Below are 18,650 nucleotides of genomic sequence, written 5' to 3' on the forward strand. Positions count from 1 at the left end.
GCAGATGCCATAATGCGGTAATCAGGAACACAGAGGAGGTTGGAGAATTCCACAAAACTTGAGTCGTAACGCTGCAACATTTGGTGCTTAAGAACTTCTCCACCAACACAAACAGATGGGCTGCCAGGCTATAACGGATGTGTGTCTGTATTTGTATGTGTGTTCCAGTAATTATTGGGCAATGTGTCTTAATAGACTCCTACCTGTTATATTTCTAAATGATTAGTGCTAAAACGTGGCTAACAGACAGGCATACTGGTGTGTGTTCATTTGCAGCAGGGGAACGGCGCTACCTGGTGAGGTGTTTTCCTCATTATTTTTCCGGAAAATGAGCAATCAGCCATATTGCATGCGGCCTGATTGTTTCCCCCTGTAAATCAATCCAGGAATTGCAATTAGGATGTTCTCTTATGTGGTATAATTGATGTCTAGCTAATCCTTTATTTGCACACCTGCCGCTGAGTCGGAATTTTTAATGAATTTCTAATTAATGCTCTTTGCACACTTGATTTATGTGTTAGCAAATTATATTTCTGTTCGGTGTCCTGCTGCTGGAGGATGCCTACACAGTGTCACACCTGGGTTAAAAATGGAAGTTAAATGTGTCTCTGGAAAAGGAAAAACACCCTTTATATATTTGACGATTATCACTGGCCGTATGTTTCATATATTTAGTGTATAATACTGCTATTGTTGTAGGCCTTTGTACCCCTGACGACTCATTTATTTATTCATAGTCTGGCCTGATGCCAACATACTGTTTTTGTTGTGACAAACCCCCTACTCTGGCCACCACATTTTTCTTTAATTATTTCTTTTGGCTTTTCCCTTCTGGGGTGGCCACAGCAAATCATCTGCCTCTTAGTGTGAAATAATTTGCATTTGTGAGTTTTATGCCTGGTGCCCTGACACAACTGCATCCTTTCACTCACTTACGCCCATCTGGCCATAATTTGGCCAGGTGCACTTCCTGTATTGAAGTAGTAGCAGTAGTCTATAGCACTTCATTTGATGTGTTCAAATCTCATCTTTGCCCTCTGATTTATAGTGTTTAGTGCTTTCCTGTTTCATCATCGGGTCATTGTGCTGAAGTCTGCTTTTTTCCTCATTCCAGTGTGACTCTTATTCATTCTGTTTGAAAAGTAATTAGACCACAGTGATCTGTGACCTAATGATGCCATTAAGATGTTTCCCAGGGTGTTTTATAGTAAAACTGGCAACAAAACTGTTTTGTTATTTCACCTGTGCTCAGCAAGGAGTCCAGATGTTTCATCGAGGCTATTCCCAGATAATCTTAACATTAATAACTTAATGCCTTTCATGGGACAAACTAGATATATAAATAAATCTAGATATATTATTGTTATATACAAATCCATACAGAGAGGACCAAAGTAAAGAGGCACTTTGGGTGAGAGGAATGGGTTGTATAAAAAGTTATAAGTGTTGAAAATATGAAAGAATTAGTCACATGATCGTATAGAAGTGATATGATATATTTCATAATGATATATTTTTAACGCAGGCCTAAATAACATTTGACAACACACAGTTTTGATTTTTTTTAATAAAACATTGTAATTCCACCATGTGTTACAACATCTGCTGTTTGGCTGCAGAAAAATCAAAGTTGACTCTGTGAAGTTTGGTACATGGCACTAATGTTGAAGAGATGTCCAGTGTCTTTGCTTTACACGGCCAACCATGACCAGCGTCTAACATCAGAGTTTGTTATTTCTGATTTCCACAGATTACCGCTTTCCGTCCCCAAAAAGCAGACGCTTCCATTTAAAGTGCTCAACACAGATCACATATGCACAGTTAAATTGATTCTGGGTAGGCTACTCTTTGTTGTAGCTTAGGACCAAAATGTGTTATTGATTCTCAGGTCAAAGCCAAGTCTTGACCAATTAACAAAGAAAACAGGCTTTTAGTGTAGAAGTTGCTCGGTGGCGATTGAAAAACACCTTTGTAAAAGACTTCTACTGCATCAACCTGATACTGGCACTGGGCACCTTCCCCAAATAATACCTCACCGAAACTTGATGTCGTCATAGTTTTAAAATGCAAAGGTAATGACATTATCAGTGCAGTCATCTCCATTGTGTGACAGCTCGGCTTGTGCTGGTTTATTATTTGTTTCGCTGCGTGTATCAGATCTAACCTCATCAGACAAACAGACAGTGTCAGACGGCTCCATTAACTCAATCTTTTGGGAGAAGGACTTTTGAATCCCGCATTGCACCCCTGACGCCTCGGAGTTTAAATGAATCCAAAACCGCACAAGCCTCTATTTTCTCTTTCATTTATTTGCTGTTGCATTTCATTTCCAGGCCAATTCACCCTCATAATCAGATGGCAATTAGTGACGCATGAATCACAGAACAGCTTGGCTCAGCTCACTGCCTTTTCATGACACCTGCTCAAAACAACACAGTTTGGTGAATCATTCTTTTATTCCAAATATTCTTATTTACTTCGGTTTAAACAGCATTTCAAATTCCATCAGAAGTCTGCAAAATGTAATAAAACATCTTCTGTTGCATCACGTCTTAAAAGAGCGACTTCAAATGCACTTTTTTTTTTTTTTTTTACTCCTGCTCGACTTTCATTGCAGTTTGAAGACATGATCACTTTTCAACACTTGGGTCCAACTTTGGTTTTTCTTACAAGAGAAAAAACTCACTATGAACATTTAAGAATCTTTTTAATTCACACTAGTAATAAAATTGCATTACATTTCATAAAATAAATGTTCCAGTTTATATATACAGAGAAAACTGACTGTACATACCCTCCAGTGACCCGCAGAAAGAATAATAAAAAAAAACAAGTCTTAAACAAACTTCACAAAAAACATACAAGCAATACAAGTGCTCAGCAAAGCAGGCACGACTGTACATCGAAAATTAGTAACTGCTCAGTGTTGGGGGGCGTGGGAGGGGCCAAAACATTTACAATAGAGTCCTCAGGGACCGATAAAGGGCTCTTCTTCAAAAGTATTGCAGGCAAGCCGACCAACGCTTGTCTATCCCAAGTGCAGCAGAACATCTGTGAGAGTGAAGTGCGGTTCCTACTATTGCACCTGTGTCTCGAAGCTGCCGTTCAGCTGCCCCTCCTCATAGTCCATTTGACACAAAATCATGTTGTTCTTTAGGAAAAACTTGTCGCCCACGCAAAACCTGTCGACACACACACAAAACACAACACAGAAGACGATTAGAGAAACTCAAATAATGATTGGCAACATGACAAGCGCTTCTCCACCAGCTTAGAATTCTACTTTATTAGTTTTGTTGTTTAGGTTTTAATCATTATTTCATTATTTAATCATTATTTTTAATTATTTTAAGTCATTATTTCATTATTTAATCATTATTTTTAATTATTTATAAGAATATATAGTAAAAAAAACAAAACTTCAATTGTTTCTTTATTATTAGGCATAGATACAGACGGCATTGCGTCATAGAAGGGGGTGTGTCATAGCTAGCGCTAGCTAACGTTAGAATTAGCACGATGCTAACACGGAGCATCATGTTAGCATTCTCCGTTATTTATGTAATTATGGGCTGTTGAACCACTTTGCCTGTCTTTGTATCTTTATTTAGCATAAAACTATATTCATAATTCAGCTTTTGTTAAAGTAGGCTAGTTTTTAAATAATTAGAGAAAGTATCGATTTTTCTCCAAATAGTTTTCCCCCTTAACTTTTTTCAAACATGACCATATATGGACAATTCCTAAGATGCCGTCTGTATCTATACAATAGCGTTCCAGTCATCCCCTTTATTGCCAATCACCGCCATAGACTGTATATATAAATGGACAGCTTCTGCTCACTCCTCCCCGTTTACCATAATGACCACGGTCGAGGGGGAAATCATGGCTGATTTACAGACTCCCCCTCCCCAGCTCTGACGAAGCATGTTCCTAAAAATGACATACGGGCGGGATCTTCACTGTAGACTCGGCCCTTGCGCGACGTGTAGCTCCAATGCTAACAGTCCGGCCCTCATTAACTACAAGATTTCTAAAATTCCGGCCTGGTTTCTTTAATTGTGACTAACCCAGCGTTATCTCAGGAGGAATATCTAGCCTAGTCTAGTGTTGAAAAAATAGAAACCAAGTTGTTTTTAATGTATCTAAAGTCCAATGCTTTTCAATGGGGAAATAGCGGCGATATGGAGGTACTACAGCAATGGCGGAGCAATGGCGGCCTCTAGGGTCATGGGCATAAAGCAGAGCAGCCAGCGGGCATTGATCACCGCTCACCTACTTTCTATCACATTTAAAACAGAAACTAAGTAACTCATGCCCCTAGAGGCCATAAGCGCCACTGCAGGTGTCGTAGCATGTTGCGTTTTTTATACTCATTAATTGTCCGTGAGAGTAAATACTACGCTGACAGAAAAGACAAAGGGAGAGAGGGATATTGTACATTGTGCCACAATCGAATTACACAATGGAGATCGTTTTTGTAAATACTGCTAAAGTGGTGCTGTTAGCTTTGCCTGTTAGCTTCTTGATGAAAGGCCATCCCAATCATCCCTTTAACAGTTGTATTACCCTCAGAGGGACTATGAAAATGATTTATTAAGGTTAACAAGTTACTTAGTTCTTCTTAAAGTAACCAGAACTCCAGGACCAGGAGCATAGCTAAAACTGCTAATGTTGCTTATATTGTATTTGAGTAGCCTATAAGGTGTGCCTTGGCTTGTACTTTTGTCCTTTTCAGTATGTATCCCTGAGACATTAGCATGTAACATGAAATACCTAAAACTTTTACATTAGATAAATGTCCTATGTTTTCCAACTATTTTGCGACACATTAACCTCGGTATAACCTGAAATATGATACATTTATAGACTTGGAGTCGTTTTTTTAATGAGGGGACAGGTTGAAAGATTTAAGTAATTTGACCATAATAAGGGCCCTTTAAGGAGGTAATTATGTAACTAGGGCAGAGTGTACATATCAGGCAGCGGGTAGAAGTCTTTAATAATGAGTGGTAATGGTGCAACAGTCAGGACACGGCAGGACTGTGCCAGATGAGTCCTGGTTTGAGGTCTGAGAGGAGACAGTGCGCTCATGATTTCCTTACAGCAGGTGTTCACTATGGAAACTGAACGTGGCCCGCACAAGGTTAATGGGCTTGTGCTGTGTGAGAGAGCAGGGTCACAGCACCCCTGACAGCCGCGCTCCCCGCTGCACCCATTACTGACACCGCATTAATGGCAAAAAGCAATATTTGGATATGTCAGATTCACTGTATTCCACATCATGGGGCATAGGCCTTAAACAATTTTATTAGGGCTGCATATAACAGTATAGTTCGAAATTGTTATTAGAGCAGACAGGGAAAAATGTAATATTCCTGTTGTTACATTTTGGAAAAATATCTATTAAATTTGCAATTTCTTTATCAAAATACACTTACTGGCCAATTTATTAGGTACACCAGTTAGAGTTCCTACTAAACGCACAAATGACATGAGTCACACAGTGCATTTAGGCACATGCTGAAGTCCAAACCAAGCTTTTGAACTGGGAGAAAGGTAGACGGTGACTTTGAAATGTGGCATGGACTGCCGTATTTCAGAAACTGCTGAGCGACACAAATTTCCACACACAACAATCAAAAAAAAATATCCTGTAATCGGCAGTTTTGGGAAGAAGATAGAAAGGCAACAGGAACTCAAAGAGCCACTTGGTACAAATAAGATCTGCAGAAAACCATCATACAATATGATCTACAGCAGGGGTCACCAACCTTATTTCAGCTGAGGGCTACTTTAAGAGCATTAAGTTGTTCGAGGGCTACCAGTTAAAAACAAATCCTAAAGACTTAAACGTACACTGTTCACTTATAGGATATTGACCCCATATTATATGAAAATAGCTTTATTTTAAACTCATACCGAGTCACAAGAACCGAAATAACTGTCATTTTAAGAATTAGATTCAAGAAAATGAAGTGTTTTACACTTTAGAAAAAGTCCCAAGGGCTACAGGACATGCCCCAAAGGGCCCCTGGGTGCCCGCGGGCACCACGTTGGTGACCCCTGATCTACAGTAAGTACAGAGGCATTCGCAAGTGTAGCACTAAAAAGTGGCAAGTTTAAACCAATGTAGTATTTTCATTTGTTTATTAATGACTCATTGTTTGCTGGATGCCTTTAACGCTTGTTGGTCCATAGTTTTATAGAGTGTTTTGTAGTTATTCTCACACTCACACTGAGCACATGAGCTCATTTAACACCGGCTTAACTGACTCAAACAGAGCCAAACTGACGGCAATACCTCCTCATGGTAAATATTTAGAATAATAACAGCTTTCACAAAACAAGAAGATGCTTTTTTACGGAGACTCCCCTTCCAAATATTTGAGGGATTGGATATTTTGTGCTTATGATTTTTTAACAAGGCAGTGTTTTTGTGGCGTTCTGATCTCCATTCTTACCTCTGGTTACAAAGCTGACAGGCAAAACAGTCCAAATGGTAAACATTATCTCGGGCTCTCATCACCATTTCAAAGGCGGGGATGAGTTTACTGCAGGCTGCGCAGTTCCCTGTTGTACCGAAGAGCCTGAAAGACACACAGACGCACACAGATTAACCCTCCGCACTCCCGCTCTACCTTCATTCAACGAAAGAGCAAAGAAAAATCAGCAAGAAACAACAATGGTAGAAAGACTAAAAATCCACACCAGTGTAGCACAAATATTTCCGTGGTAGGTATTACTGGTAATGAGTTGTTAAGACACAGAGCGTAATTCCCCACTAATGGCCTAATTAAAATGATCACATGGTTTTAATCTCCTTCAAAGGGAGAGCAAATCCAGAAACATTTGAGCAAAACCGTAATGAAGCTGTGCTCGTAAGGGCAAAAACAATGAGTGCATGAGTCTACGTCCAGCTGCAAGCAATGTCCACACAGCATAACACAGCTAACAGGTCAATAGTGCATTTGTGCCCGTCCCAAGCCTGGATTAACAAGGAGATCCGGCTTGGATGCAGAAATTTAAATATTGCTCCACATTATTGTTTGATGTGGCAGTCGTGATGTGGAAGTGCAAATGCCAAATGAAAATCAATGGCAATCCATACAGGTATTATATTATATTATGTTTAATGTGCAAATGACAAGTTTGACAAACAATTTCACAAGAACCTGGTTGACACAGTTAGCATTAAGATAACAAAAAGAACATTCACAGGCTTGATATATTTTGTGATATTATTTTACTTCCCTGTTGGAAATGGGCACAGGATGTAGCATAGGAAGAGGTAAATGTTTTAGAAATCAGGTATTACCACACACTGCTAATGGGCCATAAAAGAGTCCTCAATCCTTTTCCTTGGAATACGGGCCATACTGTTTCATTAATGCCCTGTAATTGCTGCAGTTTAAAGGGGCTAGATGCAAGTTCGCCATTTTATACTCACTACTGCCACCTGAGGTCATACGTGTAACTGCACCTTCTATATTAAGCTCGTGCATGATGGCACTTCGGACCCGAAGTAACACGCTTTTGAGTGACAGTGCTGGATTTTAGAGGCAGTTGTGGTGAACAGGTCTGGGCTCATTCTACACATTAGGACATTGTTGGAGGAAAATACATCATTTTAACATGTTTAAACTCTGTATAGTCCCTTTAAAAGAACCTGATCTCCTTAAGTTGCACATATTTAAAAAAAAAAAAAAAAATGTATAAAATGAAAAATGTATACTCACTGCTAATAGCATTACCTATTATCAGTTGCCATAATAATGCCAATCTTTTTCATATATTTCATTGCTCAGTGGGCATTGTCTGATTGTAATGTAGGCCTATTTCAGATGTTCGTATATCATAACTGTAACTTATAAATAACATGATCTAACTGCATCCTATTTGAAATGTGGCATATTTTCAATGTTTGCCGTTGCTGCCTGTCTTAAATTTACATGAATATATATATATATTTATACAGCATTTTGAGTACAAAAATGTTCATTGTTTTGCAAAAGCAGGTAGAAGTCAACAGCTCCTGCCATAACAATTTGTTCCCCAAACTTGTAGGGCTCAGACACAGTTGCACAGTGCTGATATGGTGCCTCGTTTGTGCCTGTCCCATTCAGTTGTATTTCACCTTGTTAAAGAAAAGCGTCTATCCAGCAGCCCTGCGTCTAATTAGGGTCCATGCCCAGTGGAGTCAGGGCGACAGAGGCTCAGGCACTGGGCTGTTATGTTTCATGAGAGAGATTCACAGGGTTTTAACACACACTCTGTACTCTGGTTACTGTTACAATAAAACATCGCTGTGCACAGGCTAGATACCTGCCACCTGATGGGCTATCTGCAACTTAAAGATGTTTTTTTTAATACTGCAGAGGAACATAAAACATGACAAATCAGTGCAAAAAAATATGAGGGAGATGAACTTGCAATGAGCGGCACAGTTAGCTTTGTGCTTCACAGTGAGAAGGTCCCGGGTTCGACCCCAGTGTGTTGTTTGCATGTTCTTTTCGTGTCGGTATAGGGTTCCCTTACCACTAAAAGCATGTTCAATAGGCCAGGATGAATGCTGTGTGTGAATGGTGGTCAGAGGGACCGTTGGCGCAGATGTGTGCAGTCGCGCTTCTGTCAGTCTACCCAAGAGGAAACTGTAGCCACAAACTTACCACCATGTGTAGAGTGTGTGAATGTATGAAGAGCAAATCCCCTACACAGTGTGTGGGTGACTTGTGTCATGTAAAAAGCGCTATACAAATAAGCTACCATTCCATTATCCTAATTTAATGTTTTTTCTATTCATGGGTTTCAGTCACTTGACTTTTATGGATGCCATTTTGAGGACCATTCAAAAGGTTGAATGTTTCATATTATTTGCTTTCCATCACTTGACGCTCTCTAATTCTCTGTACAATAGTGTCAAACATTCGCAAACGTTTTTTATGTCTATGTTGAACAACAAAATGTGTTTTCAAGGGACTTTTGGCCGGTGGGTTTTGTTGGATTAGACAGTACTGAGTGTTGAGAGATATTCTGCAAATTGTCAGAGCTGGATATGATGCTGTTTGGTATAAGCATCGGCCTTACCCACTAACGTCAAGGCGCGACTACAAAATGTCTGTACTTCACCACAGCTATTCGAAATTTCTTGATGTTATTTCTTCATGATATTTTAGTTTTATGTTGGTTACAAACTACTAAACAAGTTTGATTTACATCCCAAAAATCTACATATTTTGTCAGCAGTTATGCACAGCTGGTGTTTAACATTGAGAGTGAATTTAACGCGTGACAAACAATTGCATTACACCACTGGATCTAGCTCCCTCTAGTTGCTAGAGCGAACATGGCGAACACCTGGAACAGCCCCTGTGCTCCCAGGATGATTGTTACATCTCCATTACACCTGCTGGGTGGTGGACATGAGTGTACTTGATCTATACAGCTGGTGAATACACTCGGTGGGGAGTCGCAGCGTGCTCTTTCACTAATGTCTGCCCTCAGCCGAGCCGAGTCTGACACCTGTGGATAAGTTTCCCTTTTCAGCTCAGTGTCCCTCATGACCTAATGCTGCAGAGAGAAATGTGCCAAGGGCTGACCTTTACTACTCAAAGACATACACTGCATTGTGATTGTGAAAAAGGCAAGGGTTGTTTTAAAAACTTGGGTTTGAGTTTGTTTCTTATTTATTCATTTCCTTTATTTCATCAGGCAAAAACATTAAGAACAAATTTTGTATATTTACAATGTTCTATTACTATTATTATTATTATTATTATTATTATTATTATTATTATTATTATTATTATTATTATTATTATCTACAATTCTACAGTATCTGCATCCTCAATCACTCAAAGCATAGGGCGCTGACTTAGAAGAGTGGGTGGAATAGTAGATGACAGGTGCCGAATTATGACTTCCCAAAGTCAAAAACATTTCATTAATCATTTCATTATTTATTTAGCATCATCATATCTCCCAGACCTATTGCTGTGATGTAAAATATTTTTTTATACACGGACAGTAAAGACAAAGGGAGAGAGGGATATTGTACATCCAATTACACAGTGGAAACTGAATTTTTTTCCCACTCAAGCTTGGCTGTAAATACTGTTTAAATGGCACTAGCTCACAGTTAGCTTTGCCCGTTAGCCTGTTAGCTTCTTCTTCGTGATTCCATTAGTGTGTACTGGTGGCTCCGACCCGTAGGCAGGAAAGTTGCAATTGCGGTTTTCTGGACAGAGACACCAGGGGGAGATGAAAGACCCTCCAATCAACCCATTAACACTTGTATTACCCCAGAGGGACTACGAAAAGGATTTATTAAGGTTAACAAGTTACTTAGTTCTTTTTTAAAGCTGGAGTACCTGATTTTTCCTCTTGAAACTGAAATTTTTAGTTTTGACCCAAACTCGTTTCTAGCTGTCACTATCCCTCTGCACTAGGGCTGCACGATATTGAAGTGACTTGCGATATGCGATACGGCTGTGCAATATCGCGATAACGATATTATTGCGATATTTCACCAAACACGATATGTTCCTTTTTTTTAAAGAAAATTTTGTCTGAAGTTGTTGAACGACTTTAAAAACGCCCCATCAGGACCAAAACAAGGGTAGAATTTAACAAAGCTAGTAAATGTTAAACTAAAACTGAACTTTTACACATGACTTCAATGCATGAGTTTGAGTTTGCAAAAAAAATGGGTCGATCTCAGATGAAGACTATGGTAATGTTGCGATATATTGTGGCTTCTCGCGATACGATATTTTTCGCGATATATTGTGCAGCCCTACTCTGCACATCCAAATTGTTCAAGCAAATTAATTATATACACATTTCACACCCGTGCACAGCTTTGAGTGGTGCGTAAGTAAAGCAGGGGGATTACCCCCAAAATAAATTTAGATTTGACTTGACCTCCATCGCTCAATAAACATTTGGGTGAAGACAATGCAACAAATTAATTTGCTGTGTTTACAACATACTCTGTGGTGGCAAAAATAGTACATTTACTCTGCAACAACAAAAAGTCACGTACTCCAGCTTTAACTAAATGTATACGCGAGTAACAGATCAGAACACATTTCTGCAATAAGCTCTGGCTCAAGTCATTTAGATGTCTAAACTTGTTTTGTAAACAACATCAATAATTAATTAACTTTACAAATCAGTCCAAAAGTCGGTTCTGTAAAGCTGCCTATTCCCTTTAAAACGATGGATATTTAAATCATAAACCACTTCACCTGTTTTGACCTCATTTGATTTATCTGTTTTTCACATCACAGACACATTTGGCTCTGAGATGAGCTCTTTGTTCTGTCTTTATTAAAACATGAATGTGGAATGTACAAAGTGACTGCGAATGGGACGTTCACACAGTTCTTTAGCCAACGGTTGATTCGCCTGGGTTATAATGTGGCACCGCGTTCAGCTTAATTGGGCTCCTTGTGCTAAGAGCAGATTACAGCTGCAGAGAACTGTTCAAAGACATTACGATCTTCTCTGGCTCAGTCTACGAGGCTAAAGGCAACCCAAGATGAACTAAGGATGCAAAGCTGCTTTAGAATGCAGTGAAAGTTTATCATAAGTTTTGCTTTTATCATCCACAAAAGAGTTGGAAATGACATTGAACGAGCTGTATGCCCACGTAATTCTTCTGATTATGTCAAAAATATAGACCTACAGAGTCAGTTATTGCCATCACAACTTGTTTGCTTACCAAACAAATGTGACCGAATTGCCAGATACAAAATCCCATTATTGCAAGTGCCATGATGAAGAGATAAACCGTGAATCCTTTGCTATCATTAGTATGAGAAATTGCTGTGAATTTTCTGATCATAAAAACTATACACTTTGTCTACATTACTATACTGTTGAACCCATAATCCTTAAATCTCCCCATGATGTAAAATCTACAGCAATTCCTAAATGACATTGAGGGAAATATAACGATAAGATGACAGTGGTATTAACAAAGCCATACAGTATTACCTGTTTTCTTCATATTGTAGCAGCACTACCCCACATTAAGCCGCTGGTTTTAGTGTCTTTTATCTGAATACATGTACTGTAGGAGCAGGCTTTTAGCATAACACAATAATACAAAACCCGGTGTGACACGGTGGCTTTGGAGAGAGCGGAGAGAGAAACAGAACTCCATTAATTCATTTCATTTAGCTGACGTTTTTGATTGAATGGGCTATTTTGTGCTGAATTTCCAGGTATTGTTCCGACATATGTCATGTATTGTGAGAGTGCACTGGCTCATGCACTTCAATTTCCATGGCCATTAGGATTAAAGGAATCAATATTCTCTGACCCAAAGTGAAACAAAATCAACATAGCCACCATTTCTCACTGGTATAAAAGTATGGCTATAACCAAGCATTTATGTTACTATTGTCTTGGGCACAAAGGCTGAAAATTGTTTTTCTGACTGGTGACTGGTTGAATGATTCTAAATAATTTGAGGCCCAAACATATATAGGTACAAGTGATGTCAGTAAAGGAAATAGTCAGGGATTTTTTTTTTGTAATTCAATTAATAAAAAGTGACAAATATGTGGACATTCAAACACAAAAGTACACATTCCCTGCATTTCAAGTATGTGGGACTTCTTCTAGGTCTATTTCTTATATGTATTTTTGACTGACATGCTTTTTTCCCCATAATTATCTTTGGCAAAGCTAAATAATATATATATATATATTTTTTCCATCAATAGTAATGGACACAAAGTTGAAAACTGGAGCTGGAGCCTTTACAACTTTACGACAGAAGGAATCCAAATGATTTCCTTCACAGCGCACCTTACATGTACCTACCCTATGCATGCTGAAATCTTTTATTATTCTGGAGGAAGCATATCTACAATGGACTTTCAGAGGATTGAGTGAGTTGTTTTGAAGCACCGCTCTATAAAGTATTTCTCCTTTTCTGTTATTGAGTTATTACAATAGGTCTTTAGAGAAACCACGCTCTTCTTTAGTTCTTTCAACTCGGAGCTTTGCAGACTTCAAACCCTCAAAGCTCCTACGGTGGATCACGTGGCGCTCCGTACAGCCGAGATCGGGCCGGGCTGCGCCTCTTGAAGTTTTTTTACCTGTTCTCTGCGCTCTTTGAGGAGTCCCCGTCTGCAGCGGGTTTGTCAGATTTCATAAAAGGCTAAGCTGTTAATGCATGCATCCAGTGGTCCGACCTTCACCAACAGTGGTGTCTTTTTGAAAGTGCAAACCAGAGTGTTTAGATCTCCCATGCCCGACCACGAGGGAAGACGGAGGAACTTTTTCCCAGTAATGTAGTACTGACGGGACGTATTAGAAAATTATGTCGTTTTAACGTGTAAAATAAATTGTCACATTATTTGAGGTTTTTCAGTCAGTGACAATCACAGAATATGTCAACTCTCTGGCCAAGTTCTGACGCCACTGACATAATACTAGAGGTCTATATCTCGGGTTGATATTTCGGTACTTTACGATATCGGCTATCGGCCAATCTAACGCCAATAAAAGGAACCAAAAGGGAATGCACTGGACAGCTCAGTCAGTTGAAATTGGTCAACCGCTCCATAATACTTGGTACCACTTAAACAACGCAACACATGGGTACAAAATCATGAAATATGGGGCCTGTTGCTATAGGAAATAATAATCCAAAATGGTAACTGGTGGAAAGTTTATGTGACCGAAACCCATCCAAGTTATTTTACATTCAAATGACTTTATCTTACAGGGTAGCAGATGATTGTTTGTCTGTCTGTCCTGCTGCTAAATAGTGATTGCGTACCGCTTGAACCATAGAATAACTGAGGATACATACTGTATCTTTATGCCTTAACCTCTTAAGTCACTAAAATGAGATGAATGAGATGAGGATGAAAAAGTGGCAAAAATGTCAAAAAGGCCAAAAGAGAAGTGACAAAAAAGTGATGAAAAATGTGATGAAAAAGTGACAAAAAAGCCACAAAAGAGCAACAAAAGCAATGAAAATGTGACAAAAATCCAACAAAAAAGCGATGTGTAAAAATGTCAAAAAAGTGGCAACAACGCGAGGATAAAGCTCCATTTGCATGAGCTTTGTAGGTCTTACACTGGCCTATAGCCTGCAACCTTTTAGATTTGGGTAAAGCTGAATTGGAGAAAATGCACTTAAGGCGAGGGGGAGGTTAAAATAGCATACATTTATAGTAGCTAATACTGTAATATAAAACAAAAAGATTGATAACACAACTGACATAACTGCAATAGGCTGGACATATCACCGAGGACAGTGACAATAGAAGCTGAAGTAGTAAAAGCAGTCTGATCCCTGTCTGATCTTCAAGCTTCATTACTGCAGGTAACCTCCTCTCTGAAAAAAAACGAAGGTCCGGACGGAGACTGCATCGACTACTTTCAAACACTGCCTATTCGTGAGGCAAGGTTTTTAATTTGTTCCATAATAGAATTCATCTCAAGCATCTCTAGCCATTAAGTGTGCTGCATTTATGGCAGGCTGAAGAGCAGGCGAGTGGGATGGATTTCATTAGGCAGTCGGGGCCACCACAGGAGCACACAACTTTCTCTGCCTCTCCTCTTTTAGTCCTATTTTAGATATTGTAAAATCTGATTATACACGTCATTCACTTACTCTCATTCTCTCCCTGACCTCTTTGTCCCTCTGTCCTAATGTAGAAATAGTCTCAGCTCTAGTTTTGACACTTATTGCTTTGGGGTTGGTAAAGCTGTGCTTTCCGAGCATGTATTCTATCAAGTGAAAGTCTGAGCTTCATCATTTTTGCTTTCTCCTAGTCATTTGCCCATTTATGATTACCTCATCTGCTCTGTGAGGCCCTGCAGGGTGCAGGCCCAGGTCGGAGTGGACCTCTCACTGCATCTTAAAAGCATTAACAGTGGGTAGGAGCTGATGGATGGTAATGGCCAGCTCAACACAACGTCCCTAAGCGCCTCTCAAGTGGGATATGACTGCTTTTAGGTCACACACAGTGAGATGGGAGATGTGAAATGTCACAGACATCCATAAGTTAAATCATCTTCACTCAGGTCCGTAATGCACAGTTTGGGAAAGATTTAATATGAAGGGTTTATGATGTAGTGATTTCACTGAAGGAAAGATAAGGTATGTTTTGAAGTAATGTAGGGTTATTAAAAGTTGTTTGGGCGACTCAACAAGACTGTAGATCACTATGTAAAACACGGACAAACAAACACATTAACCTCCTAAAAATGTATGTATTAAAAACACCACTCTATATTTCTTATTACAAAAGCCTGGAGCAAACTAGTTGTTAGAGCGAAACACATCAACTTGAAGGTGGAGGGACACAGAGCGAAGGGAGAGGAGTGAGGGGGAGGGGGCAGAGTTTTAGGAGCATGGAGGCTTAGGACAGTGGCATCGCTAAGTCGTCCCTGAGGGACTTCTCTCTCAGATAAATGCTCAGATCTCATTGAAATTTGTGACTTAACGCCCAGGAAATGGTCATGTTTAATTTAACAAGCAGATGGTGGGGGCATTTGAAAGAGGGGATAACCAAAAAAAAAATACCCAGAGCTCTCTGTCAGTCTACAGACACAGGCGTGTGTACATGCAAACAACACACATGAGCATCAGAAATATCCCGGAAATCTGAACTGAGTTAACATTATCCAAACAAGTAATGATCTAGAGGGTAGTCTGTGCGCTAATGTAAGTCTTAATGGACTTGCATTTCATGTACTAAGAATGAGCACCCATACAGGGTTGAATCACAGTGTATATTTCTATCATATGGAACCCACTAGACTTGTACAGAAAATGCACTGTAGCTCTGTAACGAAATGAATCACATAATGATTTCTCAGAAACAAATGATGGAAGGGCTGCTGTGCACTAAACTGGCAAACAGCTTTAGTCTCCACTGAGACATTTGTATTGTACATTTTGAACAGCTGCAACTCAATTCTGCAGCAGCATGATGCCTGTTTTGATGGTTGAAAAAATATATTTTTCTTGTTATAATTTAAGACCTGCGACAATGTTGCTTCAGCTGTGTGGATGCTCTGACAGAGGTAAGTAAAATATTGTCAGTACTGAGTGAAACTGAGAGGACAGACAGACATTTAAAATGTGTCATGCTATCTATGCACCAGGGTCCCAGTAAACAAAATGTTCCATGTTACAGAACATGGACAATGACCGGGTGTCACAGAGCCCTGAGTGCTTGTGTGCGTGTGCTGTTACCTCAGGTAGTCCCTGCGACACAGGATGAGGTTGGCTTTGGTGTACAGGGTGGAGCCCACCTCCCCCAGGCGGCAGTCGCAGCAGGCACATTTCAGACAGTCCTCATGCCAGTATTTGTCCAGGGCCTTGAGCAGGTAGCGGTCTTTAATCTTGCGATTGCAGCCAGCACATCCCTTCTGTTTCCCTTTGGGCTGGACGGAGAGCATGGGCACACCTGTAGTGATAAGAGACAAACAGCCATGCGTGATTTACGGCCGGGAAACACGAGTGACTTTTCATGTTCTCTTTTTGATAAGCCACTGCTTCTTCAGGCACCTCAGGCCGCGCTCGCTCACGGCCACAGTGCAGCGCCTCGCCTGCTTCATATGCATTAAAGAAAACACTCTTCCATGTAGATAGGCACACAGGTCACATTGGACCATACAGCCCTGACTTACCTGTTCCACTAGAACATGCTGTAATACAAAAGTTACATGATCACTGGCATCCAGCATCACTAAAGGGCCCTGTCTAGAGCATGCACAAGATAAGAGCACAATGCTTATTCTGCTTACTGTAATATTTACAGCATACTCTGCACTACATTAGTTACCTACCATTTCATCAAAGCCATTTCACTCAACTGTCCACAGCTGTAAAAGCTCCTCATGGGCTTTGTTTGGTATAGATTAACATTAACCTTTTAAAAAGCCTCTGACCACAAAAACGCTGCTACCAGACCCCAGTGAGATATGTTATGGCCTAAGTGCCTTTTAGCATACACTCAGTGTGCTCTATGCACTCACAGTGGGACTCACTCAGGCTAACACACACACACACACAGCTCTGGTCCCAGCATTACAGCTTTCCTCCTTTTACACTTATCTGTACTCATGTGTCTGCAACCAGCAAACCTTAAGTTACCAAACTCGCAAATTGCTTTGCTGTCACACAGGTCCCCTTTAAGTGCGCCTTTTAGCCTCCTAAAGGACAAATAAAGTCCATTTAATAACTGCACTAAACACTAATAGTCTATGTGTGGTTGACATTTGTGTTTGGACTAAAAGCCCCCCTCAGGCCACTGCTGGTAGAGGCTGGGGCGCAGCGCTCCCCTCTGAAGCACTAACAGGTCTGCCACAGCTGAAAGCACAAGACAACAGCTCTTAAGACACTCTCTCACACACTGAGCTATTGATCCGGCTAAAAGAACACACAGTGGACGCCACTTGCCACTCTACTTTCAAAACACATTTCTCCCTCTCTTTTGCTCCGAAGAAAATACAACTAACTGGACACTTTGTATCGCGGGGGGGCGACGCCATGTTTAGTAAGTGTGGGCATCCATAAAAGAGCTCTGGCTGGAAAGTAATGTTGAATAATATGTTGAAATGTCACTACTGTAGTCTTGCACTGCACAATACAGTGTCTAAACTTAGTCCAGGGCCTGCAAACGCTATTTATTGGCAACTTTTATTTTCTTGCTGCATAACGTAGAGTGTCTCGACCTTACTTTCAAACAACCCCAGCTTTTTTTTCAGTACTAAACACTGCCTCACTGCTCCAGTCTGGGCTGGTCTCTGTGTACGCCCTATCAACTTTATTCACCTACACAAACCTTTCCTCAAGCACCTCTTTCAAACATGAGAACATACTTTCCCTGACAGACTAAAAACAAACCAGCAGAGTCCCCTATTGTATCCAGATCTTCATGTTTTTTTATCCAGAGCATCAATGATATGCTACATAATTAGCATTTTGCCCCGTTAAGAAGGAAGGGAGAGAAATCGCAGCTTGTTAGTCAAATTTATGGCTTTGTTTTATATGTCAGTGCATGCTCCGATGGTGTTAAGCAATCTTATTTCTTTATCAGGAGTGAGAAGGAGAGGCTAATTGGTGCGGTGTGCGTGATGGGAGCAATCAATTAGTGTTTGTGCCAGCCCTCCAGCTCACTCACCCTCTAGCCCTCAAAAACAAACCCCTGGAAGCTTGTGCATTAAGATCACAAAACCTGCTATAAATACCAATGTTGAGCGTAAATGAAGGTAAGGGGGGGAGAAGAAAAAAAAAGCCTGGAGTTAAAGGCACAGCGGCTAAGGACAGACTATACCTGCATTTCATGGCTTGTTAGGGGAGCTCTCTGCAGGTATGCCAACAGTGCTCTGCTGACAGCCTTCCACAGAACTAAAAACACTCTTAATGAGGAGAGAGAGGAAAGGGCTATAAGTGTGTCTGTATACATGTGTACGTGCAAGCGCTGGCACAGGGAGAAAGGGGACCGAGTCGCCGCCATTCCCTCGGGGATCACAAAAACCTTTAATTTGCCTTTTATGACACCTAATTAGTTATTGGACTGAAAATCTTCGCTTTAAATAAGAGAAACTAATTATACAAAAAGGTCGCTCTCTCACCTCCAAAAGAACCACTCCTAATTGGTCAAGAC

At 40.3% G+C, this 18,650-nt stretch overlaps 1 protein-coding gene across 1 annotated transcript in view; it reads right to left on the bottom strand.

Annotated features, from left to right (window-relative positions):
* Positions 1-1,561: 1,561 nt before the first annotated feature.
* Positions 1,562-18,650, bottom strand: part of lmo1 (LIM domain only 1) — a 30,320-nt gene continuing 13,231 nt past the window's right edge. The window contains exons 2-4 of the mRNA XM_079555686.1: positions 16,232-16,445; positions 6,465-6,590; positions 1,562-3,182 (exon numbers count right to left, since the gene is read on the bottom strand). Of these exons, the coding sequence (XP_079411812.1) occupies positions 3,077-3,182; positions 6,465-6,590; positions 16,232-16,445 (446 nt within the window). The 3' untranslated portion in view covers positions 1,562-3,076. The remainder of the gene's footprint in view (positions 3,183-6,464; positions 6,591-16,231; positions 16,446-18,650) is intronic.

The sequence above is a fragment of the Gobius niger genome, assembly GCF_951799975.1.
Source record: "Gobius niger genome assembly, chromosome: 4".
Classification (NCBI taxonomy): Eukaryota; Metazoa; Chordata; class Actinopteri; order Gobiiformes; family Gobiidae; genus Gobius; species Gobius niger.